This window comes from Pempheris klunzingeri, chromosome 4 (assembly GCF_042242105.1).
Source record: "Pempheris klunzingeri isolate RE-2024b chromosome 4, fPemKlu1.hap1, whole genome shotgun sequence".
Taxonomy (NCBI): domain Eukaryota; kingdom Metazoa; phylum Chordata; class Actinopteri; order Acropomatiformes; family Pempheridae; genus Pempheris; species Pempheris klunzingeri.
In genome coordinates, this window is record NC_092015.1 from 13623116 (window position 1) to 13645650 (window position 22535).

General features: G+C 41.4%; 1 protein-coding gene across 1 annotated transcript in view; it reads left to right on the forward strand.

The window, feature by feature from the left end:
• The window catches only part of grik4 (glutamate receptor, ionotropic, kainate 4), a 136505-nt gene that overhangs the window by 45268 nt on the left and 68702 nt on the right, over nucleotides 1–22535 (forward strand). The window contains exons 4-6 of the mRNA XM_070828810.1: nucleotides 10341–10506; nucleotides 17426–17604; nucleotides 20979–21032. Coding sequence (XP_070684911.1) covers nucleotides 10341–10506; nucleotides 17426–17604; nucleotides 20979–21032 — 399 coding nt within the window. The remainder of the gene's footprint in view (nucleotides 1–10340; nucleotides 10507–17425; nucleotides 17605–20978; nucleotides 21033–22535) is intronic.

Genomic DNA, 22535 nt, shown 5'->3' on the forward strand with positions numbered 1-22535 from the left:
TGCACCCCATCCCAGCTTTTTGAGTCAAACAGTATCAATAATTCAAAATGTAAAATCAAAATGTCTTTGCCATTATGCATTTTTTCCACTGAGACAGATAACATTAACATTTTTTTTTTTTAATAAACATGACTGAAATTTAGTTTGGGTAAGAATTGTGACCACTATATAAACTGAGTGCATGAACCATTTTAAACACTCAGTGTTTTGAAGGACAAACTGTGAAATAGAGACTGTTTTGAAATTACTTTCAATGTTATCCTCGACATTTCTGTACTGCAGTTACTGACTAGGGTAACATATACCCATATACCAATATATCTGCAAGAAACTAATATGGGCTGTCAGTTGGGCTGTAATTTTTGCAGACAGTAAATCTGAATCTCATAGGGACTGTCATACAGTAAATGGCAATATTTATTTACACATATACATGATCTTTTACAGTAAATAATATTAAAGTGTGCTCAGTAAATTGCAGTGCGTTCATCAAATGTAGTGCAAAGAAGCATTTTTTTACCTACAAGTGTTTTGTGTTTATGTGTGTAGCTGCTCAGGCTACAATAAGCACAGTCAGGCACAAGACGGCACAAAATTATTAATGACTTTAATTCATGTGGTGAATGATAGATAATGACATCACAATTTCTCTACATTTTGTGTGTACTTGCACAAATCCTGTAAGTACATTTGTGTAAGAGCATGAGGATGTTAAGCAGGGTGTCACTCTGTGCAGGCTTCTTCTGTTCAGTCTGCTTGCAAACAAAGCGCAGGTGCTTCTTCTGTCTCTGCCTGATCGTAATTAGAGGAGCACAGCTGTCGTCTGCACCTCTGCTGACCCTTTCCTCACAACGCTATTGATCTGTCTTGTCAAGGCCACACCAGCATAACCACCATGTGCATATCCAAATCCACTATCTTGTCATCAAGAAGCAGAGCAGTCTCTTGATTTCATCCCTTAGATGAAAGCAAAGGAAAACAGACTGGCTCCCAGGTGAGCAGCGAGCAAAATGGCTTTCAATTTACCTGATTGTTGTCATCAAGGGTATGAAAAGGGACTCTGCTCCATATTACAATGTTGCTGTTGTTTTGTCTTACTCAGCTGTGTCAAGTAGCAGAGTTTTGTCTTGTGCGGAAAGAGACAATACTCAGCTGATACTGCTCAGCATCTCGCCAGCTGCTTACTGAATTGATGCAGTGCCATTTTCAGTCTGTGAACTAAAACTCATCAAGAACATTTGAGTCGTTTGTCTCTCCATCAACATGTTTGTGTTTCACTCAAAGGCCAGGTTCTCTAAGATTTGTTGGCAAACTATTTGCCAATTTTGTTGTGTAAAGTTAAGCTGTGCTTTGTTTGGGTGGTGTAAGTCAAACATTTGGCTAGATTCCCAGAACTGGATTAAGCCCACTGTTAGATTAAAAAAAAAAACCAAAACACTTTTCCACTCAAAGCCCCTTACAGAATTTTATTGATGCAACAATACAAACATGTTTTCCCATGCTTGATAAACACAGATAGAATTGCAGTGGGCATTTAAGACCATATGTACTGGTAAATGTTACTGCATTTAATCAGGTAGGAGGATTTCAACAGCTCCCCATATTAAATTAGTGGTGTCTTTTTTTATCCTCACTGATTACGATAATACCAACATAGCTGGTTGCCAAACAGGGGTGCTCAAAAGCATTTCTGTCTTTTTTAACAAAGACATTTGCTCTGAAATAGAGCTGCAGAGAGGGGAGATGGCCTCTCTGGAGGAAAGGAACTTTTTTCTCTCTGAACTGGCTGATCAATGAGATAGAATCTCGTGGTCAATGTTCCATTCTCCTAAAAGGCACCGTGGGATCCGCAGCCCACTTCATCTTTATCACTGGTCTGCTTCCGCTCTGACCGCTGGGACCCAATGCAGGATCATTACTACCCCAAATAGAGATCTGGCTGCATGGGCTGAGACTGAGATGGAGATTGTTTGTAGGGCGGCATTGACACTCGGCCTCTCCCAGCTCCAGCATCTCATCTCCTCCCTTTTCGCTCCCTTGAGATTTTTTTCTGCTTTTTCTGAATGCCAACAGCTGGCGTCCCAAATCCCCCATAAACCTTTTGGTTCGAAAGGGGATCAGGTAGACATAATAGACTACCACCTGCCCTCCTCCATCTCCTGCCACTGTTCAACATCATCCCTGCCAACTCCACTCTGGCATTCAAGCCTTGGCATCACATTTGCTGACTAATGGACAATGTCTTCAACAGCATCTGTTCTCTAATGCTCAGTGGCCAACGTAATTCTCTGGCTTGCAATAGGCTGCATCCAGCCAGGCTTCATACTCTGTGTTATGCCATTGGTTGGGTTTCGACGACTGCTGATCTCCAAACTGATTAGCTGTGTCCACTTTTTGATGGTAAACGAACTGTTCTCCGTCTGGTTTCAACGGACCTTGTATTCAGCTCACTGAGACTGAATGGCTGCTGTCCACTTGGCTGCAGTGCCGAGTGTTTCAAGGACAGTTCATTCTTTCTGCCAAGCATGTGTTGTATGCTAATTGATAGCCAGGTCAACGTGCTGTAGTGTAAATGAGTCACTTCAAACTCTGATGAACAGCGCTAATACTAACTTTCCTACAGCCGTGCCTGATGTGTTCCAAGACCAATAAAAGTGCAGTGATACTTTATTAAACAGAGTTTTGTTCCGCTGCCCCTTTGAGTCCAAGCCAACAGATGTAGTTGCTCATTATGTTTCTGCTCTCCATATGGCACTACTGCACATCCACCTCCTCTTCACCTCCCCTCACTCGGACCCCCTCCCGGCAGGCTCCTGTTAGGTTCACAGCGGACAGGTAGCGGAATGACTTGGGCACTTGTCAGCTCAACAACCGAGGCAACCCAGAGCTTGTTGGACTTGACGGAAGGGAAATTAGCTTTCACCTCCACTCCACTCACAGCAACGGTCTCCTCACTAATGCCTGGTCAGATTTGAAACTACCCTTCTTGAATGTAACCTCGAATTTTCCATTGAAGAGGGGTTATCAAAGGTTATTGATATACAGCAATGGCTTATACATAGCAATGAAAAACCTGGGTGTTTCCAAGCAGCCAACAAAACATCACTAGCTCAGCCGTTTGAAAATGTGCCAGTTCATTTTAATTCTTGTTTTAGTCGCTAATCTGAGCAGATCAAAGTGCAATCTTGGTATAATTAAGGCAAACATATTGTAAGCACTTTGTAACTGGGTTTAGGTATTTTTTTTCAGCCAAACAAAGGTGCCTATCACTGCTCACTGTGTGTGCAATTGTGCACTAGTGTGTGTGTTATTTGTGCAAAGCCTGTGTCCTGTGAGAGCTTCCTCATTAAACGCCTGTCAAACCTCTGTCTGCAGACCTGCCAACCTTTCTGTCACACTACAGGAAACACACACACACACACACATACACATTCATATGGACAAGAGAACACATCGGAGCCAGAGTGAGCAGACTCAGTTTCTGTGCTGTACACACACACACACACACACACACACTGAAAAAACACTGGACAGTGCTGTTCCCTCTGCAGTTGGGCTGTACGAAAAGGTACAGTTGTCCCTTGTTTTTAAAGTAAGGACATCTTTTGGCTCCTCTTTACAAAGGTTCTTAGTTGTTTTGTAATTTTTAAGACTGCTGCCAAAATGTTTCTTGGGGGATCAATACCAAAACAATACATGTTTCGATAACTGCCACTGAGGGATTTTTGCACAATACTTTTTTCAATTAACAAACGTTTAAAGCAATTGTACATTTGTTTAAAACAATAACAGTACAAAATGTTACAAGAATACTACCTGAATTAGGAAATGTCTAGTCATAATGACAATAATTTAAAAAAGACTTGGGCCTGCTTTTGCTCCTTATTCATTTGAATTCATTAGAATCTGACTTCCAAGTACTTGATGGACACTTTGCGTACTGTACAGCTTTTGATACTTGGTGCTAGAGACATATTTCAGTTGGCATCCAAAAAGTACTGATGTCCAGTACTCAGCATAACCAACTTTTATGATTTCCCTTTCTAATAGCAAGTACAGCTTCTCCTTAATAATGCACGAGAGCCACAATACTCCGCTGTAACGTGAAATGTATTTGCAGCCCACAGAGACCAAACAATAACAAAGCTAAATGCTTATGTTGTTATTGAATCCCCTGAAACTGTTTGTCTTGAGAAATGAACCAATAAAGGGGAGAATATGAGACAGATTGCCTTTGACAACAAAATCTAATTTTACACTGTTAAATTCAATGACACACTTAATGAGTGCTGATTGCAACCCCTTTGCCATTCCTCACTCTCTGTTTATGTCTATTATGTTTCGCTCTTTTCCTGTCCTGTACACAGTTTCCCCCTTCTCACTCTCAAACTCGCTTCATCGCTCTCCTCTTCTGTCAGTCTAGGTATCACTTCTTTCTATCCCTTTCTCCATTCTCCCTTTTTTTGTCTTTCACCTGCTCTCTGTTGCCCTCTCCTCACCTTCATTACCCTGGTACATGACTGTCTTTCTCCAAAGCAGTCACCATGGAGTTTAGTTCTATTTACAGCGGAGCTACCAGTTTATTAAAAGCGAAGCGGTTACCTTGGGCTTCATTGTTTGCCTGAGAATTTCTTTCCCTCACAATTTTCAGATGTAATAAGCCTCACTCCCACACCAAAAGTGCCATGACCCTGAGCGGATGCTTTTAAAAGATACTTCCATCTCATTTTTACAGCTTGGTCACTAATATCCACAAATTGTTTACATTTTCCCTAATAACTTTTGATACGTTAGCCAAATAGATAATCATTGGAAAAACGTACTTAAATCTTACTGCTGCCTCTACTCATAATATTGCAATGAACCAGACTGGAGGAAATATTTTCAGCTAAAGTAACCAAACACATCCATGAATCATTGTGTTCCCATGACAGATAGCTATGCTCAGAAAAGCCAGTCACATGAAAGTAGACAAAAACTGTAACACCACTATAACACAAAACAATGTACAAAATGACTATGGAATCATGTTTACTGTGTTAGATTTAATTATGGTGAAGGTGAATGGCTGAAACAAGCCGTGAACGCAGCATTGACACATCACGATATAAAGCTGTAATGGTGAACATGTTAGCAAACAGGTTATTTTGACATCAAGCAGGTAAAGAGCAACATTCATTTTGTAGTCATGTTTCTGGCTTGTTTAATGTTTGTTCAATGCCCTCTTTGTAATCTTGTCTTTGGTCGCCAACTCCTGAGGTAAATATGTGTCTCGCTATCTATTAAATGTATTGTCATGTTCACCAGATAGTCCCTGAAATTGACCGCCATTATGTGCTGAACAGGTAAGGCACAGTGGGTTATCAGAACTTTTACACTTTAAACAGAAACGAGGCTGATGGGAGCAGGGAGACTCAAGCAAAGCAAAACAACAGGGAAACTGCAGAATTCTTTGTATTTTTGTCACTAAGAGCGATCCCCATAAACCTGAACAAAGAGTGGCACTGACCATTACAATAAATTTACATAATTCGCGACATGATGTGCCAATTTGGCATTAAAATGACTCATTGTAGGTTAGTATCCATGAGTGCTGCCATGCAAACCTGTGAGTTTGCTAGACTGAAAGTGATGCACCTGTTGGGCTCACAGAGTCTTTGAAGCTGTGGTCTATAAAGACACATGCAGGAAAGATTTTTCTGTTTTCATTTTTGGAATTAATCGACCAACAGTGTGATTGATACTAGCTGCTGGTTGCAGATAAGAAGTCTGGCAAGAGGCTTTGATGTGGCTGACAACTTGCTGTTAGTAATGTGAAGATTGATTTTCTTTGCTTGGAGTACCCCTGTTTTAACTTCTTCTTGATTCAAAACACTTTGTCACTCCACCACATGAGGAGGATAGTGCCTGTCGCTGGTTAACAACCAATTAATCATATTGCTCTAACCAGCTGGCAGTGTGTTAAGGCATGATGTATAGATAAGGCCCTCTCTTGCCAGGCCTTGCTGGAAGCTTACACCCCAGTAAACACCAAATGCAAAAAGATATGTTTAAAATATAGTTGTAAATATTGCAGATCAAGTGTTTTTTCACCAGATAAAAATGCATGATAATGAAATATTTCCATGGACTTATTTTTAGAGAAATGATGAGTCTAGTTAGGCATTTTCAGTGTGAATCAAGGCTGCATGCTGTGGAATTTGATGACAAATCGGGACTCAAAGCCAAGTAATTCCCAAGAGATGCCGGCATTTCTCCCTTTTGCTGGAAGCAATAGGGTCCAATGGGCAGATAGGACGGAAAAGGACAAAGTGTATGTATCTGTGTGTGCGTGTGAATATGTGTGTGTTTGTGTAAGCGGCTTTCTAAGCCCCCTGCTGCCTCAGATACAGCCTATCGAAGCGTGTCAGGTTTGTAAGTGAAAGAGGACGGGTAGCACCAGTCCGCAGTGCTGAAAAGAGAGAAGAGAGCGGGAGAAGTGGAAAAAAAGAGTAAACAATCTGGGGTATGGAGAGGAACGGGAGAGAGGGGGACAGAAATGAGAAAAGGGCAGTGAGAAATTGTACAAATGCAACGAGGAAGATGAAGGACACACCTGAAGAGGGGCACATTTCCCCAGTGTGGTGTTCTGCTATTACCCAGGTTTTAGGACTCTTTGAGAGGAATGAATGGCGTTCCAGCAGGGACTGTCAGTAGTGGCCGCACCTCCATCCATCGAGACACCCAGGGACTCCATTACACCCTGATGGGCAGGGATGGAAAACCAATCGAGGGGATATGGGGACGAGGGGGAAAGCAATGTATGGGCACTGGGAACCACACAGACAGGCAATCTGCCATGATGAAGAGGCTCCCTTCACTGTCCCTCCTTTCGGACCCAGCATGTCCTCCCGCATCCCCTTCAAGCCCCACTGCGCTCTACCGCAATGCTTTGCCAGTTGACCGACCCGACACCTGCCACACTCTTTCGCACTGTCGGCCTTCCCGTTCTTTCCTCCCAGGCCTCACTGTTTGACAGCCCCAGCAACATGCACCTGTTTACATCATCACATGGAGAACTGAAGCAGAGATGGATTTCATTGGAGGGAAATAGTTGGAGACGTGCTTGAATCGGAGTGGAATGTGGTTTATGATTGTCCTGAAGTTCAGCAGATTTGTAGGTAGCTCCATTCCTATTTGTTGTTGTGTTCAGGGAGTGTTGAAGGCTGCAAGGTTAGCTGCGATGTACTTAACCTCCCCTCTGACAGTCGAGATGAGCCTGTGTTAGACATACCTGTTAGTTCAGTGGGGGTGGTATGATGAATTCATTAGGGCAGCTAAGGAACACAGATATTTGTATAGCTACAGCAAATCAACGCTGTGAAAACACTGCAATCAATTTCACTGAAGATTGTATGCCTCACAATGGGGCGAGGGTGGAAGAATTGTGTATTTATTGATTCTTACTGAAGGCTTGGCTGGCTTCTTTTACTTAATACTTGTGTCTGATCTTTGCTCTGACTACTGGCAATACATACACGCCTTATTACATATGTTTTTGGATCTTTAATGTGGTCGAATTTTCAGTTCAATAATCAATACGTTATTCAGTCTAATTTTAATTATCTCACGAAAAACATTGTTTTCAGAGGGCTTTTTTTGAACAGTCAAATGTATTCTGTTATTTTTACGAGTCCAGCAGTGCATTCGATTTTAGCAGTACCTAGGAAGATGCTGACTTAGGACTTTGTGGGCGTTTGAGGCTGTTCACATACATTTTGACCTCAGTCTAACAGAGCACCTGTTTCAGTCAGTGATGTCTGTTGACTGAAGAGTTCAGTCGCTCAATGACTACAAATTACTGAAATTATTAGATATGGTACCTTTATGTACTTACTTAAATATGTGTTTGATAGTCCAATTTCTTTTGTTCTAATAAAATTGGATGACTTTGCATAAGAAGGACTGCAACTCCTCCACTGTTCACCTGATGTCGATGTAACCACCCTCAAATTAAAGCTGGGAGTGAGCATGTTAACCTTACTGCCACTGTTTTTATGCCTCCGTGGCCGACGACATTATGTTTTCAGGTTGTCCATCCCATTCTCATGAGCGAGATATCTCAGGAACACGTAGAAGGAATGTTTCAAATTTGGCACACACGTTCCACGTTTGGACTGTAGGATGAACCAATTAAATTTTGGTGATCAAAGGTAAAGGTCACAGTGACCAGGTGGCCTTAACTCAAGAATTCACACACTAATTATGATGAAATGTTACATACATTTCTAATATGAAAAAATGATGAAGTGATGATGAAGTGATTTGACAAAAAAGTCAAAGACCAAATTCACTGCAACATCATAATGTCCCTGCTTTTCTGGCGGTCATTCAACGCTATGACTCAGGAACAGAAGGGGGATTGTGACCATATTTTATATTTGGTCAGATCCTGAATTGGGGGCATTAATCTAGCATTCCCAACTTGAAACTCTGGCAGTTGTATAGATCTTCTCTGCTCCCAGGTTGTCTGGTAAAGATATTCTTTTATCAATCCCACAACGGGGAAATTTACAAAACTTGGCTGCCACTCGTGCGGCGCCATCTTAAAACCGAAAAATGCTAAAATGCTTATTTGTAGTAACATCCGTATTTGATGTACTGTCTACTGTCACGGCTGCAACTTCGTGTTCTATCAACCTTATCAGCCAAACAAGTGAACACATGCAAGGACCTTGACTCCTTTTCTTGTTTCTCTCAATGAACTCACACACTAATATATATATATACAGCGTGACAAGAACAACAAAGCTTAATAAAGTCAAGCCAAATCAATTTTATTTAAATCTGTACAGCAACAACATCCTCTGTAGACCCTCAACTCAGATTAGGAACCAAGACAGGAGACCTCCTGTTCCTTTGGTAGTTCACCACAAGCTCATTGGTTTGATTGTTATGTAGCTTCAGGTGATTGTTGTTGCATCATGTGACGAAGCTCTCTTTCAGTCCGATGTAAAAAATGAACACAGCATTTGTTCACTGGATTTATAGATGTCAAAATAGTGAAATACACTTAATACCTGTTATTTAATTAAGTTATATTGAATGTGGACAGACATTGATGTAAACTGTAACTCGGCTAGATGGTGGAGGCATAAGACAGTGATGTGGTAATTCTAGTCTTTCTTGTGCTTTAGTACAAAGCCAATTCTCCCCATTACGATTTAAGGAACAGTGGTTAAAACAATAAATTCATATATTCTGTTCTCTGAAAAATACGTTTTTTTTCCACAGCCTGAAATCTCCACTTCAGTAGCACTTAAAGCCACCAAACTCTATTTCTATCTGTATTCTGAATGAGGAGTTTGTACATATATTATTCATAGCCTAATTTTTATATTGTGGCCCTTAAAACATGGCAAAATTGTTTTTTTGTGACTCTTGACAGTACTTCTGATTTATGGTATAATAAAAAGAAGATATACGACATACCTTCTGGAAAAACCTTTGGTTTTAATGTCAATAATGTGCTAACAAAATGAAACAAGAGTTTTAAATGGCATTATCCAATGTTCAGATTCCTGTTCTGGAAATATATGCATACAAGTGCAAATTTAAACATAAATATTAAGAAAGTTTGCAATACAAAAAACAATTGTGTTAATGTAAGTAATCAACTAGGAAAGTGCCCTGATCATATCTATTAGTTAAAGGTTTTACCCTGTTCCCCTGTAGTGTCTCCTCTTAACATCACTAATGATGACCTCAGATTATTCTTATGTATTAATGTAATAATGTTCAGACTGCACTAATATTCATCCCCATGATATCATCATTACTCCTATCATACTGTGTGTGTGTGTATGTGTGTGTGTGTGTGTGTGTGTCAGCTGTAACACACAGTTGGTCTGTTCTGTAGTGAGCCAGGTAAACAAACAGTGGGTGAGGGGGTGTTTTACTGAAGATTTCCCATACAAGGAACTGTTTATGTGGGTGGAACAAAAAATAAGTTTTCGATTCACACTTGTACTTAACATGAGCCTTAGTGCCTCAGTCACTGAAAAATATGTGTACTCTGAATATGCACATTACCACAGACCCCTGGGTTATCCTTGCTTGCAGTTTATCATAACAGATTCATATCCGATTTCTACAGAGCTATTCTTTCTTTTGTTTGTCTGCTGGCATCATACTATTTTTATTCTGTAGTTCAAACGCTCATTTTCTCTTGTTTTTGTCTCTTTTACGGTTGTCCAGTCTGCAGACATCTGCTGCATTTTTAAACATGACTGCGAAATGTGGAAATCAACTGCAAATGATTAAAATGCAACAGATAGCCTGACATCAGCGTCTCTGTGCAGGTGCCCTATGTCAAGGTGGCTCCAGAGGACATTCTCAAGGTTCAGTTCCCCCGGTTCACCACTCTGGACTTGAGGCCAACCAACACTGACATCAGCCTGGCTGTAGCCGGCCTTCTCACCTTCTTTAACAGCACCACCGCCTGCCTCATCTGTGCACAGGCTGACTGTGAGTACTGCATTCACACCCTCACGACCACATCCCTGCATCTGCCAACAAAGTGCAAACATTTTTGTTTAATGTCTGGTATCCTTTAACACGTGTTAGCGCGCATAGGCATCTCGCACGCACGCCGACTGTGTTCTAACAACAGATGCAGTGTTTATCAACATCTCACCCTGTGACACGCTCCCTTCTGAAGCAGCTGCTGCACTCCACAGCTTAAAACTCCCTCGTCTGCAAATGAAAGTAAATTACATGTCCTGCGGAATGCTTTCTTTTTTTCAAAGTCATCATCATCCTTTAATTAAAATAATGACACAACACGTAGCACTGTCGTGTATAATCTGTCTTCAGCCTTCAATCTCTGTGATGTCTGTGAGACTGTGTGTACATTTCCCAGCACCACCTGCTGATGATCAAAACACATCTTTAAGACAGACAAAAGAGAATGAGGATGGCGTTTGCAGCTGTATCCACCAGTGAATCTGACTGCCTCCTTGTCAAAAGCACTCATTAGATTCTGAAGATACTAAAGTGAATGACCTTGAAAAAGCTTGAAAATCTCCTCGACGGAAGTTATTTTCGTAAATAGGGAGGAAGATTAAATCATAGCCTGTTCCCACCCTCTTGTAGCCTAGCAAGCAGTAATTACAACTCCCTAGACAAAGGCACCGTGACCCCGAGTGGCACCCACTAACCTTTTTCCTAATCAGCACAAGCTTTGAAGAAAGGAAATAGTCTTGAGACATCAACCATGTGTCAGACAGCCCAGAGATGGCAATGAGCCACTGTGAACCGCCCACCCCGCCTATCTCAATTCTCAGTTCTTCTGCCTTTCAACTTCCTCTTTGACTGTCTTTTGGTCTTTACTTTAGAGTCTTCTTTCATTTATAACCTTTCAGACAAGATTTATCCATTGAAGCGTCATGTTCCATATATTAAACCAAAACTTGTGTGTGTTTGTGTGCAAATTCAGTTACAGTAAATAATGCAAATGTCAGGATACAGTTTTTTTAACAAGTTTTTCCCTCTTTTATACAATTTGCAAATGATGGCATTTGATTATGCAGAAATTGGGAATTTTGCTTAAACCTACTTAAAGAAATTACTGTGTATTGAATCATAGTTTAACCACACCCCACTACCCATTATAACAGCAAGGGTCAGAAATACATCATTAGTTGTTTTTCCTTCTACTGTAGATGTTCCTGTACCTGTCAGTCATTTTTCCAATTCAGGGCTCAGATTCCTTTTCTATGACATTTATTTCACACTGAATTGATTAATTCAGCGCTGGTGTGAACAGTGATAACAACTGAACCTTTTAGGCACCCTCTGACTTTAATAATGGTGAGTTTGGAGAAAAGAAACTCATTTCAACATTACTTTTCTTCTTCCCTCTGGTTGTGTGTGGGTGCGGAGGTTCTTATTCTGTGTCAGTGGGCTAAGAGAGGACTGGAAAGGAAATTAAATGAAATGAAAAGAAATGAAGGAAGATGAGAGGTAGATAGAAGATACCAAGGGGAGTCTGAAATGGGAGAGGAGAGGAGAGGAGAGGAGAGGAGAGGAGAGGAGAGGAGAGGAGAGGAGAGGAGAGGAGAGGATGCTTTTTGGCAGATGTCAGAGAGGTGAAATATAGTGATTGGGGTTAAAGGAGGAGGAGGAGGAGGTAACCACAATGGAATTATACCTTTGCTAGAAGAGGGAGACAGTCAAGGAAATGACGTGGCCATATTGATTGCACTCTCTCATGTGACCCTCATTCATTCAACAGAAAATGCAGAAAATGACAGCATGCCTGGATTTGTGTGTCTGTGTGTGTGTGTTTGTGTAATGGTCTGTTTTCAGCAATAGCATCACCTGAAACCCATTTGACTTTGGCTCCAGCTCGACCAGCCCCGCCCCTCCCCGTCAGCTCACGCTGTCAGTTGGTCGGTTGGCAGCCTGCTGTCCACATGTGCCGGCCTCATTAATCACCCAAGCCAGTGACAGCCTAATAGAGCGTTGCCAATTCATGAATATTTTCCAGCCACGGCTGAGAAGGCAGGAGTGGAGGTGGAGCTTTGCCCAAAGGCATGGCGTACACTAGAACAGACATTAATCTAGCTAGCCTCCAGTATCGATAGCAGTGTGTGCAGTAGCAGCCACAGTACTGTAACTCTCGCTCAGAATACTGTCCATGTGGTTGAATTTTTAGACCTGCTGGGTGGCACCTCATGTTGAGTGGCTGTGGCTTTTGGTAAATGAAAAGAGGCACACATAAATTCCACACGCACAGAACTCGCCTCCGTGGACACACTATGCATATACACACTGCAAACCACACACAATCACATGCATGCTGTTCCCACACTCCCTGGCACCGTGCTACAGCAGTGCACTTTCATTAGTGGGGTGATTGGTGCAGCTGTCAGTACGCTGAAAGAAAACATCCAATAAGCTCTGAAATTTAACTGGAGCTGCAGTGCAGTTACAGAATTTTTAAGTTCAACAGAACAGTAGGCAACAAATGCTTGCAGAGCTTTTTTTCTCACCTTTGATAGGCACAGTTGGAGAGCACAGTTTTCCATTTTAGCTCACTGCATTGTTCCACTGCAGCCACAGTAGAAAACAACAACCCTCCCACTAGTTGCTGTATCATGTTTCCACCATAATGTGCTCATGTGTCCTCTGCCTTTTGCCACGCAGTTACTCTTTTTTTCTGGTAATGATTGTTTGCCCATGCCATCTAATAAATTGCAATTCTCCATTACTCACAGTTTTTATGGCTGACCTATTGTCTCTCCATGTTTCATACTCTATGTGGTAATGCCATTGCTGACTTGTAATCATTGTTAGTCAGGCGGAAGAGATGCCTCAATGACTTGTTAACAAGAATATTTACAAATGTGTAAGAATGACAGGAATATAGTAATTGCTGCAGATGGTCTTGTGACTTAAATAATAGTAATTATATTGTGACTACTAATGATCCTGATGTGGAAGGCAGCCTTATCAGTAGTCAGGGTGCTGGTGATGGTGCTAGTAGTAGCAACGTTTGCAGTTTTAAAAGATTCTTATTGAGCAGATCAATGTCATTTGGTTTTAAACTCACCTGCTGCTTTTTGGAAAAAATGTTGACTCGTTATAATGCAAATGCAAAATGCAAATCCTTAACTTGGTCTTCCTTATTAATTAGGAGAAACGTCAAATGAGATTTAGGCTCATATCTCACCTGCAGCAAATGTAACCATCAAAAAACATGTCAAAGAGACATATTCTGATGGCCTAGAGGGGTTTGCGGGTTTAAATCCAGCAGGGAGCATTGGTGCATTTTTTTCTCTTCGCATAATTTATGTCACTGTTACCTATCCTTTGAAGACAAATAAAAAGCCAGAGACCTTTAGAATAGAAGTATCCCTTGTAAATCACTCTGTAGAGAGCATTTTTCAAACACAAGACGTTCACCTGAACTCTACTATCTTTGCCTTTTTGCCATTTTCTCCAGGCATCTATCTTGATCCTTTTTTGCAAGTTAGCACTTCCACTCCAATGCAGTAATATCACACTCAAGCTGAGAAACCTACAAATGAAAGTTTCTGCAGGATAAGTCATTTGTGGCTTCCAGGGTGTTGAATAAAGAAAGAATATGAATGCTGTTTGCAGAGAGAGCAGGGATGATCAGCAGGAGCACATCAAATCAGCACTACCACTGTGTGACTGGTGGATTATAGTCCGTATTGATGGTTCGTCTTTTATGGTTATTTTGGGTTAATGGGAAGGGGAATATGTTCAGGCATGCTTTGACATTTTTGACACATGATCTTGTCTACAACATTTTAAAATGATGGCACCAAACAGTGGTAAAGTCATATAACTAGGCCTTACTTGCTGCTCAAGGCTAAGTGATGAGTCATGATAATGTATGGCTGTCATCGGGGCTTTTGAGCCTGTGTTAAAAGCCTCGTCTGTGACCGAAGGTTTGATTATATTTTATTCAGCTACACCTGTCAAGGAGTTCATATTCAATGGCTGTGTTATATTCACAGGTTAATGTTTTAATATTTTTACACTGCCAATGCCTCTCTTTGGTGGAAGTATTTGCTTTGGCAGAGTTAGTGTGTCCTCAGAGTGTGTGTGTGTGTGTGTGTGTGTGTGTGTGTGACACGTATTCGTTATGTTTTGGGGACATACTTACAAAACTCCTCATAAAATAAATCATTACATTTTAGGATGAAGACTTGTTTCAAGGTGAGATTAAGGGCTACATTTAGACAAGGGTAAACAGGGTAAGTCTGTGTGTGTGTGTGTGTGTGTAATCTTGCAGCCACCCTGTAGTGACACTATGTGAAAGGTAAATTAGTGGTTTCTTGGCTTGAATGTCAGCCTTCATTTTAATCCATGTGCCTGAGAGAGAGTTGTAGCCATGCGTCATCCATGATAATGAGGGAGTGTGGTCTCACACAACACTCAAGATTGTTCCTCTATGTTAGTGAGGATCCTCTTTTATATGATGCATTTCTTAGATTCAACCCCTCCCTTTAATCATTACACCTACATGGCGACCACAACTCTGATCTTAAGGCCTGGCCTGATGGGTGTGGTTGGGTGTGCTTTGTTGCACCTGTGGCCACCCGCCACAGTGATGTGACAGAGTCCTGAAGCACAACTCTACTGCAGGAAGGTGAGGAGTTGAGGTCAGCACAAACAGGATTTTCAGTTGCTTTGAAAGCTGTGGATATTTTGACCGCTAGTAGCACACAAGGACACACATGTGTGTGCACGCTGGTTACGCAGTGCGTATTCCTGCCAATGGTTTCACAGTATTCCACTGATCTTCAGGTGTGGGTAATTTGTCAAGCAATGCAGCAATGCGGCAGCAAGGGCAGGAAGGAAGACTGTAAGATAGTTATAACGTGAATGTTGACAATACAGAATTTAAAAATCAGGAAGGAAATGCATTCAACACCCTTGTTTGTTGAATGCATTTTTGTGATAACACTGAATGTAAATGTAATTTAAGTTTGTTAACAAGAAAACTTCACAGGGCACCTTTTAAGATACTCTTTAAGGTTCCAGTCCAGGTTGATTTGTCTGTGGTTGCCTTAAATGTGATTCAGTGATTCAGCAGCAGTAAGAAATGTTTGGTTTGCATTTGCAGGAAGTCATAACAGCCAGAGTAATGTGAGAGTACATGCATGCATTGTTTTCTGTCAATTGGTCCTCATAAAGACAGAGGTACAAGCTCACAGACACACACACACACACACACACACACACACACACACACACACACACACACACAAATAGTTCACCTCAAATTCTGTGGAAAAGAAGCGATGTGCACTTTACAGGACAACACCCACACACACACATCCCCACAGACTTGTTTTCTCTGTACAGGGACCCATACAAGCCTAACTAAAGAAGAACAAATTGTGAATTCAACTGCATGTTTTTCATTTGATTGAAAGAGCAAACAGTGAGGGAACAACATGGCTGCTGTAAAGCACTCTAGTAAAAAAAATATTCTGACTCCCCTTTGAATCCTGTGCAGCCAGAACACTAAAGAGAATATGAGCTTTTCTTCTTTGTGTCACTCAATTTGTGTGTGTGAGTGTGTGTACGCTCTTTAGCCAGGCATATCTAGAACAGTGCACCGTTGAACGTCATGAACTTGACGTGAAATTGTATTTGATGCCCTGCGAGAAGCTATAGTGAGTGGATGCAGGAGGCAGACAAGGAGGGCGGTTTAGCAGAAGCTATTTCAAGCTCATCAAAGTTATTCTGCGTTATACTACAGAGGAAGCTGATCTGACAGGTTCGAGACACAGCCAGGCGAGCAAGCGGCAGCCAGGAGCGATGTCTCATGAGTGCACAGACACAGGTAGCCAGGTACAGGAAGACAAACACACGCAGTGATGTACTGCCATACAGACAGGCTGACAGACAGGCAGGCACAGAGACATAATTGCAGAGGCTATTAGACATGATGCTGGTGACTAGAACAGTGCCGTAGCTTGTGTTAATGTGCTTCGGAGAAGCCAAAGAGCCAGCTTGATAACTTAAAATTGCTACATCGAAATTGGTCTCAATTGTGACAGTCGAACTGCTCTGCTGTCGTTATGGCAAAAAATCACATGAAATATCTGTTGATGCCAAAGTCTGTAGTGCCATTTCATTATTACTTTATAAAAAAATAAAATAGCAGGTGGAGGCTCAGCTAATCTGAGTCTGCCCAAAGTTTGCGTCCTTGTCATATGATCCTCCTTGCCAATTTCCAGGAATGTTACATGAGTGTGGCCAAATTGCCGAGGTTAGGCCAACTGTCACAACACCAACACGCTGTGCTTTACCGCTCTCACATTCTCTCAGGTTGTGTTTTCCTCGTTGTAACACACCTCACAAATTAGTTTAAACTACTATATGGAAAATTAGCCCAATAACCTCTCAGGGTCTGTTAATATATGGATGCAAAATGCTGCAGGGAACGTTTTGATTAAGTCGGCTATATTTAATTATCCTACCTCATCCTACCTCACTGGAGTCAAACAGTCCATTACCATATAGTACAAGAGAAGTTGCTACAATGTCCCCTTGTGTTCGATGGTTTAACAATAATTGTCCACTTGTTCTGCATGGAACAGTTTATACAGATTCATTGTTCATTCATTGTTGTCAAATGTGATAGAAAAAACAACAAAAGGAACTTTAATTTGTACTTGAAGACATCGCATGCTGGTTAAGTTCATACTGCATTACAATATTAACCATCTCTCCTTTGAATGTACTTGACTTTTCTTAACTTTTTGTAATTTCTTAACTTTATTAAAACTATTACTGTAAAGCTCCATTTCCTTAGGAGAGTCTTCCCTTCATTAGAAGTAACCCTCTTATGTGTTTTGTGTTTTGTGTGTGTGTGTGTGTGTGTGTGTCTTACCGGCAGGCTTATTGAACCTGGAGCAGCTCCTCCGGCAGTTCCTCATCTCCAAGGAGACTCTGTCAGTGCGCATGCTCGATGACAGCCAGGATCCGACCCCTCTACTGAAGGAGATACGAGATGACAAAACTGCCACTATTATAGTTGATGCCAACGCCACCATGTCACACATCATTTTGGAACGGGTTAGTATGGTTCACTTGATGGCTGTGTTATTTTTGCTCTGTCTTTGTGCTCACGTCTACGGTCTAAAGATCTAAAGATCTAAAGATCCACATTTATATAATTCTCATGCATCTCAAAAAGAAAAATAACTGAAAAATGCCTTTGGCAAGAAGTGTTCAAGGCTAAAAGTAATTATATATATGGAGAAAGAAGAAGAAGGTGGTTTATCTTCAGTTTTGGCCTGTGGAGACAGAGGTTTTATTTCCCACTCCACACAACAAATAGTGCACAGAAAATATAAAGAGAGAAATACTTTTTGCCATAAAACACCTGTCATGTTGAATCACCAGACAGATTACGTAAATGTATGTATTAGCAATGGATTCAGCTTTCAAAAAACAGGGTTACAGGGCCTAGAGTCGAAAACATAGTTCCAAACTAAAAGGCACTGAATCAAGTCAATCTTTTTTAACAAACCCATTACATCAATTATATGTGTGAGAGCATTAAATCAAGTTGTATTCCAATGATTCATCTTCCATGAGTGAGAATTCTGCACAGTTAAGTGGATTAGTGTGAGTAAGAACAGACTCATAAAATGAAGGAGCCCTTTTGTCTACTTTCTCATACAGTGCATGTTATGGATTAAAACAAGCTGTACTGTAAGTAATTGAAGCAAATTAAGTTGACTGATTCTCTACTGTCCTTATCTATTTGTTCTATCTTTTTGTTCCTTCTATAAAAACATTTTTTTATGGAAGAATATAACTATAAATCTAATATGCAAAGCCATAAAGTTCATTGTGTGTAAAAAAACAACTTTCCGACAGTGAGCCCTGTATCTGTCAGTAACAGTGCGACCTTAATGTTGTTCTCCGCCAGTGGCACATACCAATAATTAACGCTTAAGAACATTATTAAGACCTTGGACACTTTGACTCCGACATAATGGCTATGCTTCTCCTTATTGGAGACTTTTGTTTGTAAAGAGACTTAATGGCAACAATAAAGGGGACAGTAGGAGCTGAGGAAGTGATGGTGTTTGGCAGCAGCATATGGCCTCTTAGTAATTAATACACACCTCATTATTTCGAGAAGACGATGGATGGATGGCTAGAGTGGAGGTGACATAAGCTGGAGACAGAAGGGGGGACTGGGAGGAGAGGGAAGGAGAAATGTTAATGCTATGCACCTCTTTCTGCCTAATTTTCTCCATTGTAGTCTCTCTCTATATACATCTCACAGTAGTCTTCAGTCTCAATCTCTCACCTAAATCAAGTGTTCAGGCTGCCATCAGTGGTCATCCAGTCACCATGGCAACCCTGGCAACCCTGGGCCGCAGAGCAGCGGGAGCCCACAGTGGGATGTCTCTCTTTCTCTGTTCCCCTTCTCCCTCCGTCTGTCTCTTCGGTTGCTCCCTTTCTCACTTACTTTTCTCTGCCCAAACACCAAGAAGAACAACTACACTTTGCTTCTTCATACCTCCTTCCCTGTGTGGTCTTGTATAGCCATCCCTTTCTCTCTCACTCTTTTGTCTTTCCTATATGTGTCACACTGTCTGTCTCTCTGTCTGTCAAGGGACAATCCTGCAGCAGGGTGGTGGAGAGCAGTCCAGCCTCTCATATGGAGTGCCTAGTTGCCAAACATATCAAAGCTGTGCGTCGGCATATTTGCCAGTCTCAGATGATGATAGGAGTGCCCAGCTGGTCTGAAGGGACAGAGTCATCCTTTGTCACGCAAGACATTCCCCCTTATTTGTCTGTTTACATCTTACATCAAACCCTTGTCAGACAAAGGTCTCAGTCTCTGAGGTTTTAGCATTCAGAGGGGTTTAGGTCAGCAGTGTTAGCATTCTGAATGTAATCTCGTTCGGCCAGGCCTCCACTGTTGTGCACAGCCGTACAGAACCAGAATGGGATAGATAGTGAACCCACTATATGGGGGCAGTGCAAACCGTGTGCACTCTGACCAAATGCTGCGGTAGAACAACAAGGAGATCAAAAACTGGAAAGAAAGGCAGGGAAGCTTATTTCAAATGCAGTAAAAGGAGACCAAAAGGATCTTTTTCATCAGCTGTTTGTTTTGGTTTCTTTCTGAATGGGATGTGGGCAGCAACCAAAGGCGATTAAGGTTATAATGTCAGTTTTCTGTTTGGTAAAGTTTTAAAGGCACAGGTCACCTGAGGAAAAGACGCAGTGTTTTAAAATATTACTTGCAGCATGAAGTTACTGTTAAAAATCTCATCTGCCTTGTGCCATTCGCTAGCCTTATTTACTGTGTGTAACCCCAGGTCAGGTTCTAAAAAACAACTTCCCTCACATAGTCATCATGCTAATGGTAGCTTCAGAGTAATAACACACTGAATGCACTCAAAGAAGGCAGCTTTATAAAGACATCTTGAGAGGTCATTCAGAGTGTAATAAAGAAAGTTGTATTTGGATGATTTCAACATAATAATTGGTACCTTTCTACTTCTTGCTGTTTTATTATTTATGCTCCTGCTGAACACCTCAGTTGAATATTCAACAACTGAGTGGCATACACTCCTAATGGCACACAAACACTCACATAGAGGTAACACATTTTGCCGAGATGACAGCTAAATATCTGTTATTAAACTCTTTCTGATGATACACAGCCCTAGAATAATGTTCAGTGCGGAAGCTATTTATTATGAAATGTGTACAGCCAGGTGTGGAAAAGATTCTGTCTGAGTGGTGTTTCAGAAGGGGTTCAGTCATGGTCAGGATGAATTTCACTCAGGGATAAATTATGATTTTATTTTGGAAAAAAAGTTTTTGGAAAAAGAGAATGTTCTTTGAAACTTTTTGATTTTATATGTGTGTGTGTGTATATATATAATTTATATTTATTGATTTTAATCATATTGTGCATTGCAGCATGATGAAACAGAAGCCGATACTCGATGATTTTCTTTTTTGCTAATGACTTTAATGAAATTAAACTATGAAAAGTTCACCCTGTCCTTCACAACTGCTCCTCACTGTGACTTTGATTTAATCAAATTGTAAGACGAGTGTGGAGCAGCATACTAATGCACTTAAGAAATTAATTGCTCCATTGAGAGCAACCGTCAGATAAGAATGTGTCTCGTCTTATCAAGATGTGGATTTGATCTGTCTGCTGCAGAGTGGAGCTTGAGTTACACTGAATCACTGACCTCTCAACTTCTCTCCCCACCCCTTTATTCTTGACTCTCTCTGCTCTCTGTTTTGTTCTCCCCTCTCCCACCTCGGTCTCTCTGACACCCATCTTAACATCTTTTTGTTCCAACTCCAATGCTTGAGTTTCTGTTTTGTGCCTTTTGTACCTTCTTTCACATATGGTTTTCTTTATCTTTCCCCTCCTGCCCTTCTTGTCTCTTGCTCTACAGGCATCAGAGCTGGGAATGCTGTCAGTCTACTACACTTACATCTTCACCTCTCTGGTAAGGAAATGGGAGATGACGTGAGTATTCAGAGGCAATATAGTTTTCACGGGGCATCAGTACTCTATTGCAGCTCTCTTGTAGTGTATTAAGTCGTACACTTTAACCCTTCAGAGTCTGGGGTAACGGCGTTTTTTACTACTTTTCATTTTACCTTTGTGTTGCTTAGCTTGCCTTTCTTTGTGTCTTTCTTTTCAGCACAACCTCACCTATGTGATTCTACAAGTATATATTTATTTTGACATAATATATGGACACACTGTATGTAAAAGTGCAAAAGAAACACAAAATCCGAGTAGGAACTAGTTGGATCTTTGGAGGAGCGGGGGTCTGCGCGGACACCTCCTCTCGTTCGTCTTCACGCGCAGCATCCACTTCATCCTCTGAAACTGGAGTCAGAGTCTTCCAGTGGAGGAGTCTTCCTCAGAATCAGAACGTTCTTCCCCAGATTCAGCATCTTCTAACTCGTAGAAGAGCTGTAGTGCGCGACTTCGGCTCTTCATAAATTTAGTCTTAATAGGCCGATCGACAAAGTTCAAACACTTGTAAAAAGTTTGAAGTGTCCGCTTTCCAACAGTCTTTGAATTGAGCACCTGCGTGCTTGTGTCACAGCTTTACGTTTTCAAACGTGCGACATGTGACTTTGACGACGTGTGGCGGTCCTAGACTCCGAAGGGTTAATTGGTACTCTTCATTTAAAGGAATGATCCAATTAATAAAGTTAAGCCTGAGTTAAACGTCTGGGTTCAATCTACACATAGCCTAAGCTGTAGCCTACACAGGTGGCCTATACCTTTGCGAGCATTTATAATTGTGTGCTGGTGTGTCGCATCGCTGTGCAGTTACACCACCAAAACACTAATTGGTTGCAGGGTTTCTGTGACACTGTGTTGAGTGTCCTCTGGCAGCTGCCACTGAGCAGATCATGTTGGAGTTGGAGCAAATAAATGTTGAACACTTTTACTGAAATTACTGCAACACAGAAAAGAGACAAGATGTCAAAGGAGACAATATGTACGATCACTGAACCGATCGAGGCCAGAGGAGTGTGAACGTCTGTGCTTATCTGGCCAGATAAGGATACAGGAGAGACATGGATAGCCTACCAAGGGGACCAGTCACAGTTGTTGCAATGTGGAGTCACATCTAGAGAGTTGCACATCAGGCTACAGCATAGCTGTGGCATAGATCTCACTCCCTCACTCTACAGCATAGTTGATTTTCTCCCTCACTGCATGTGACTGCAGATTTCAGCAGAGACATGCTGAGTGTAGTGCCTATAGTGGCTCCAGTCCCTAGTCCCTCGCCCTCCTTAGTTTAAGTGCACTCCTGGACCAAACAAATAAATAATAATGATTATTATAATTTCTACTAGTACTGTTGTTGTTGTTTTTCTCATAATTATGATTGTGGAGGCCTGCCAAGCTCCTATTGAATGAGCGATGAAATCGTTGTCAACAGTCAACAGTCGAGTCAACATTTATCTTTGTCAGTGAATAAGTT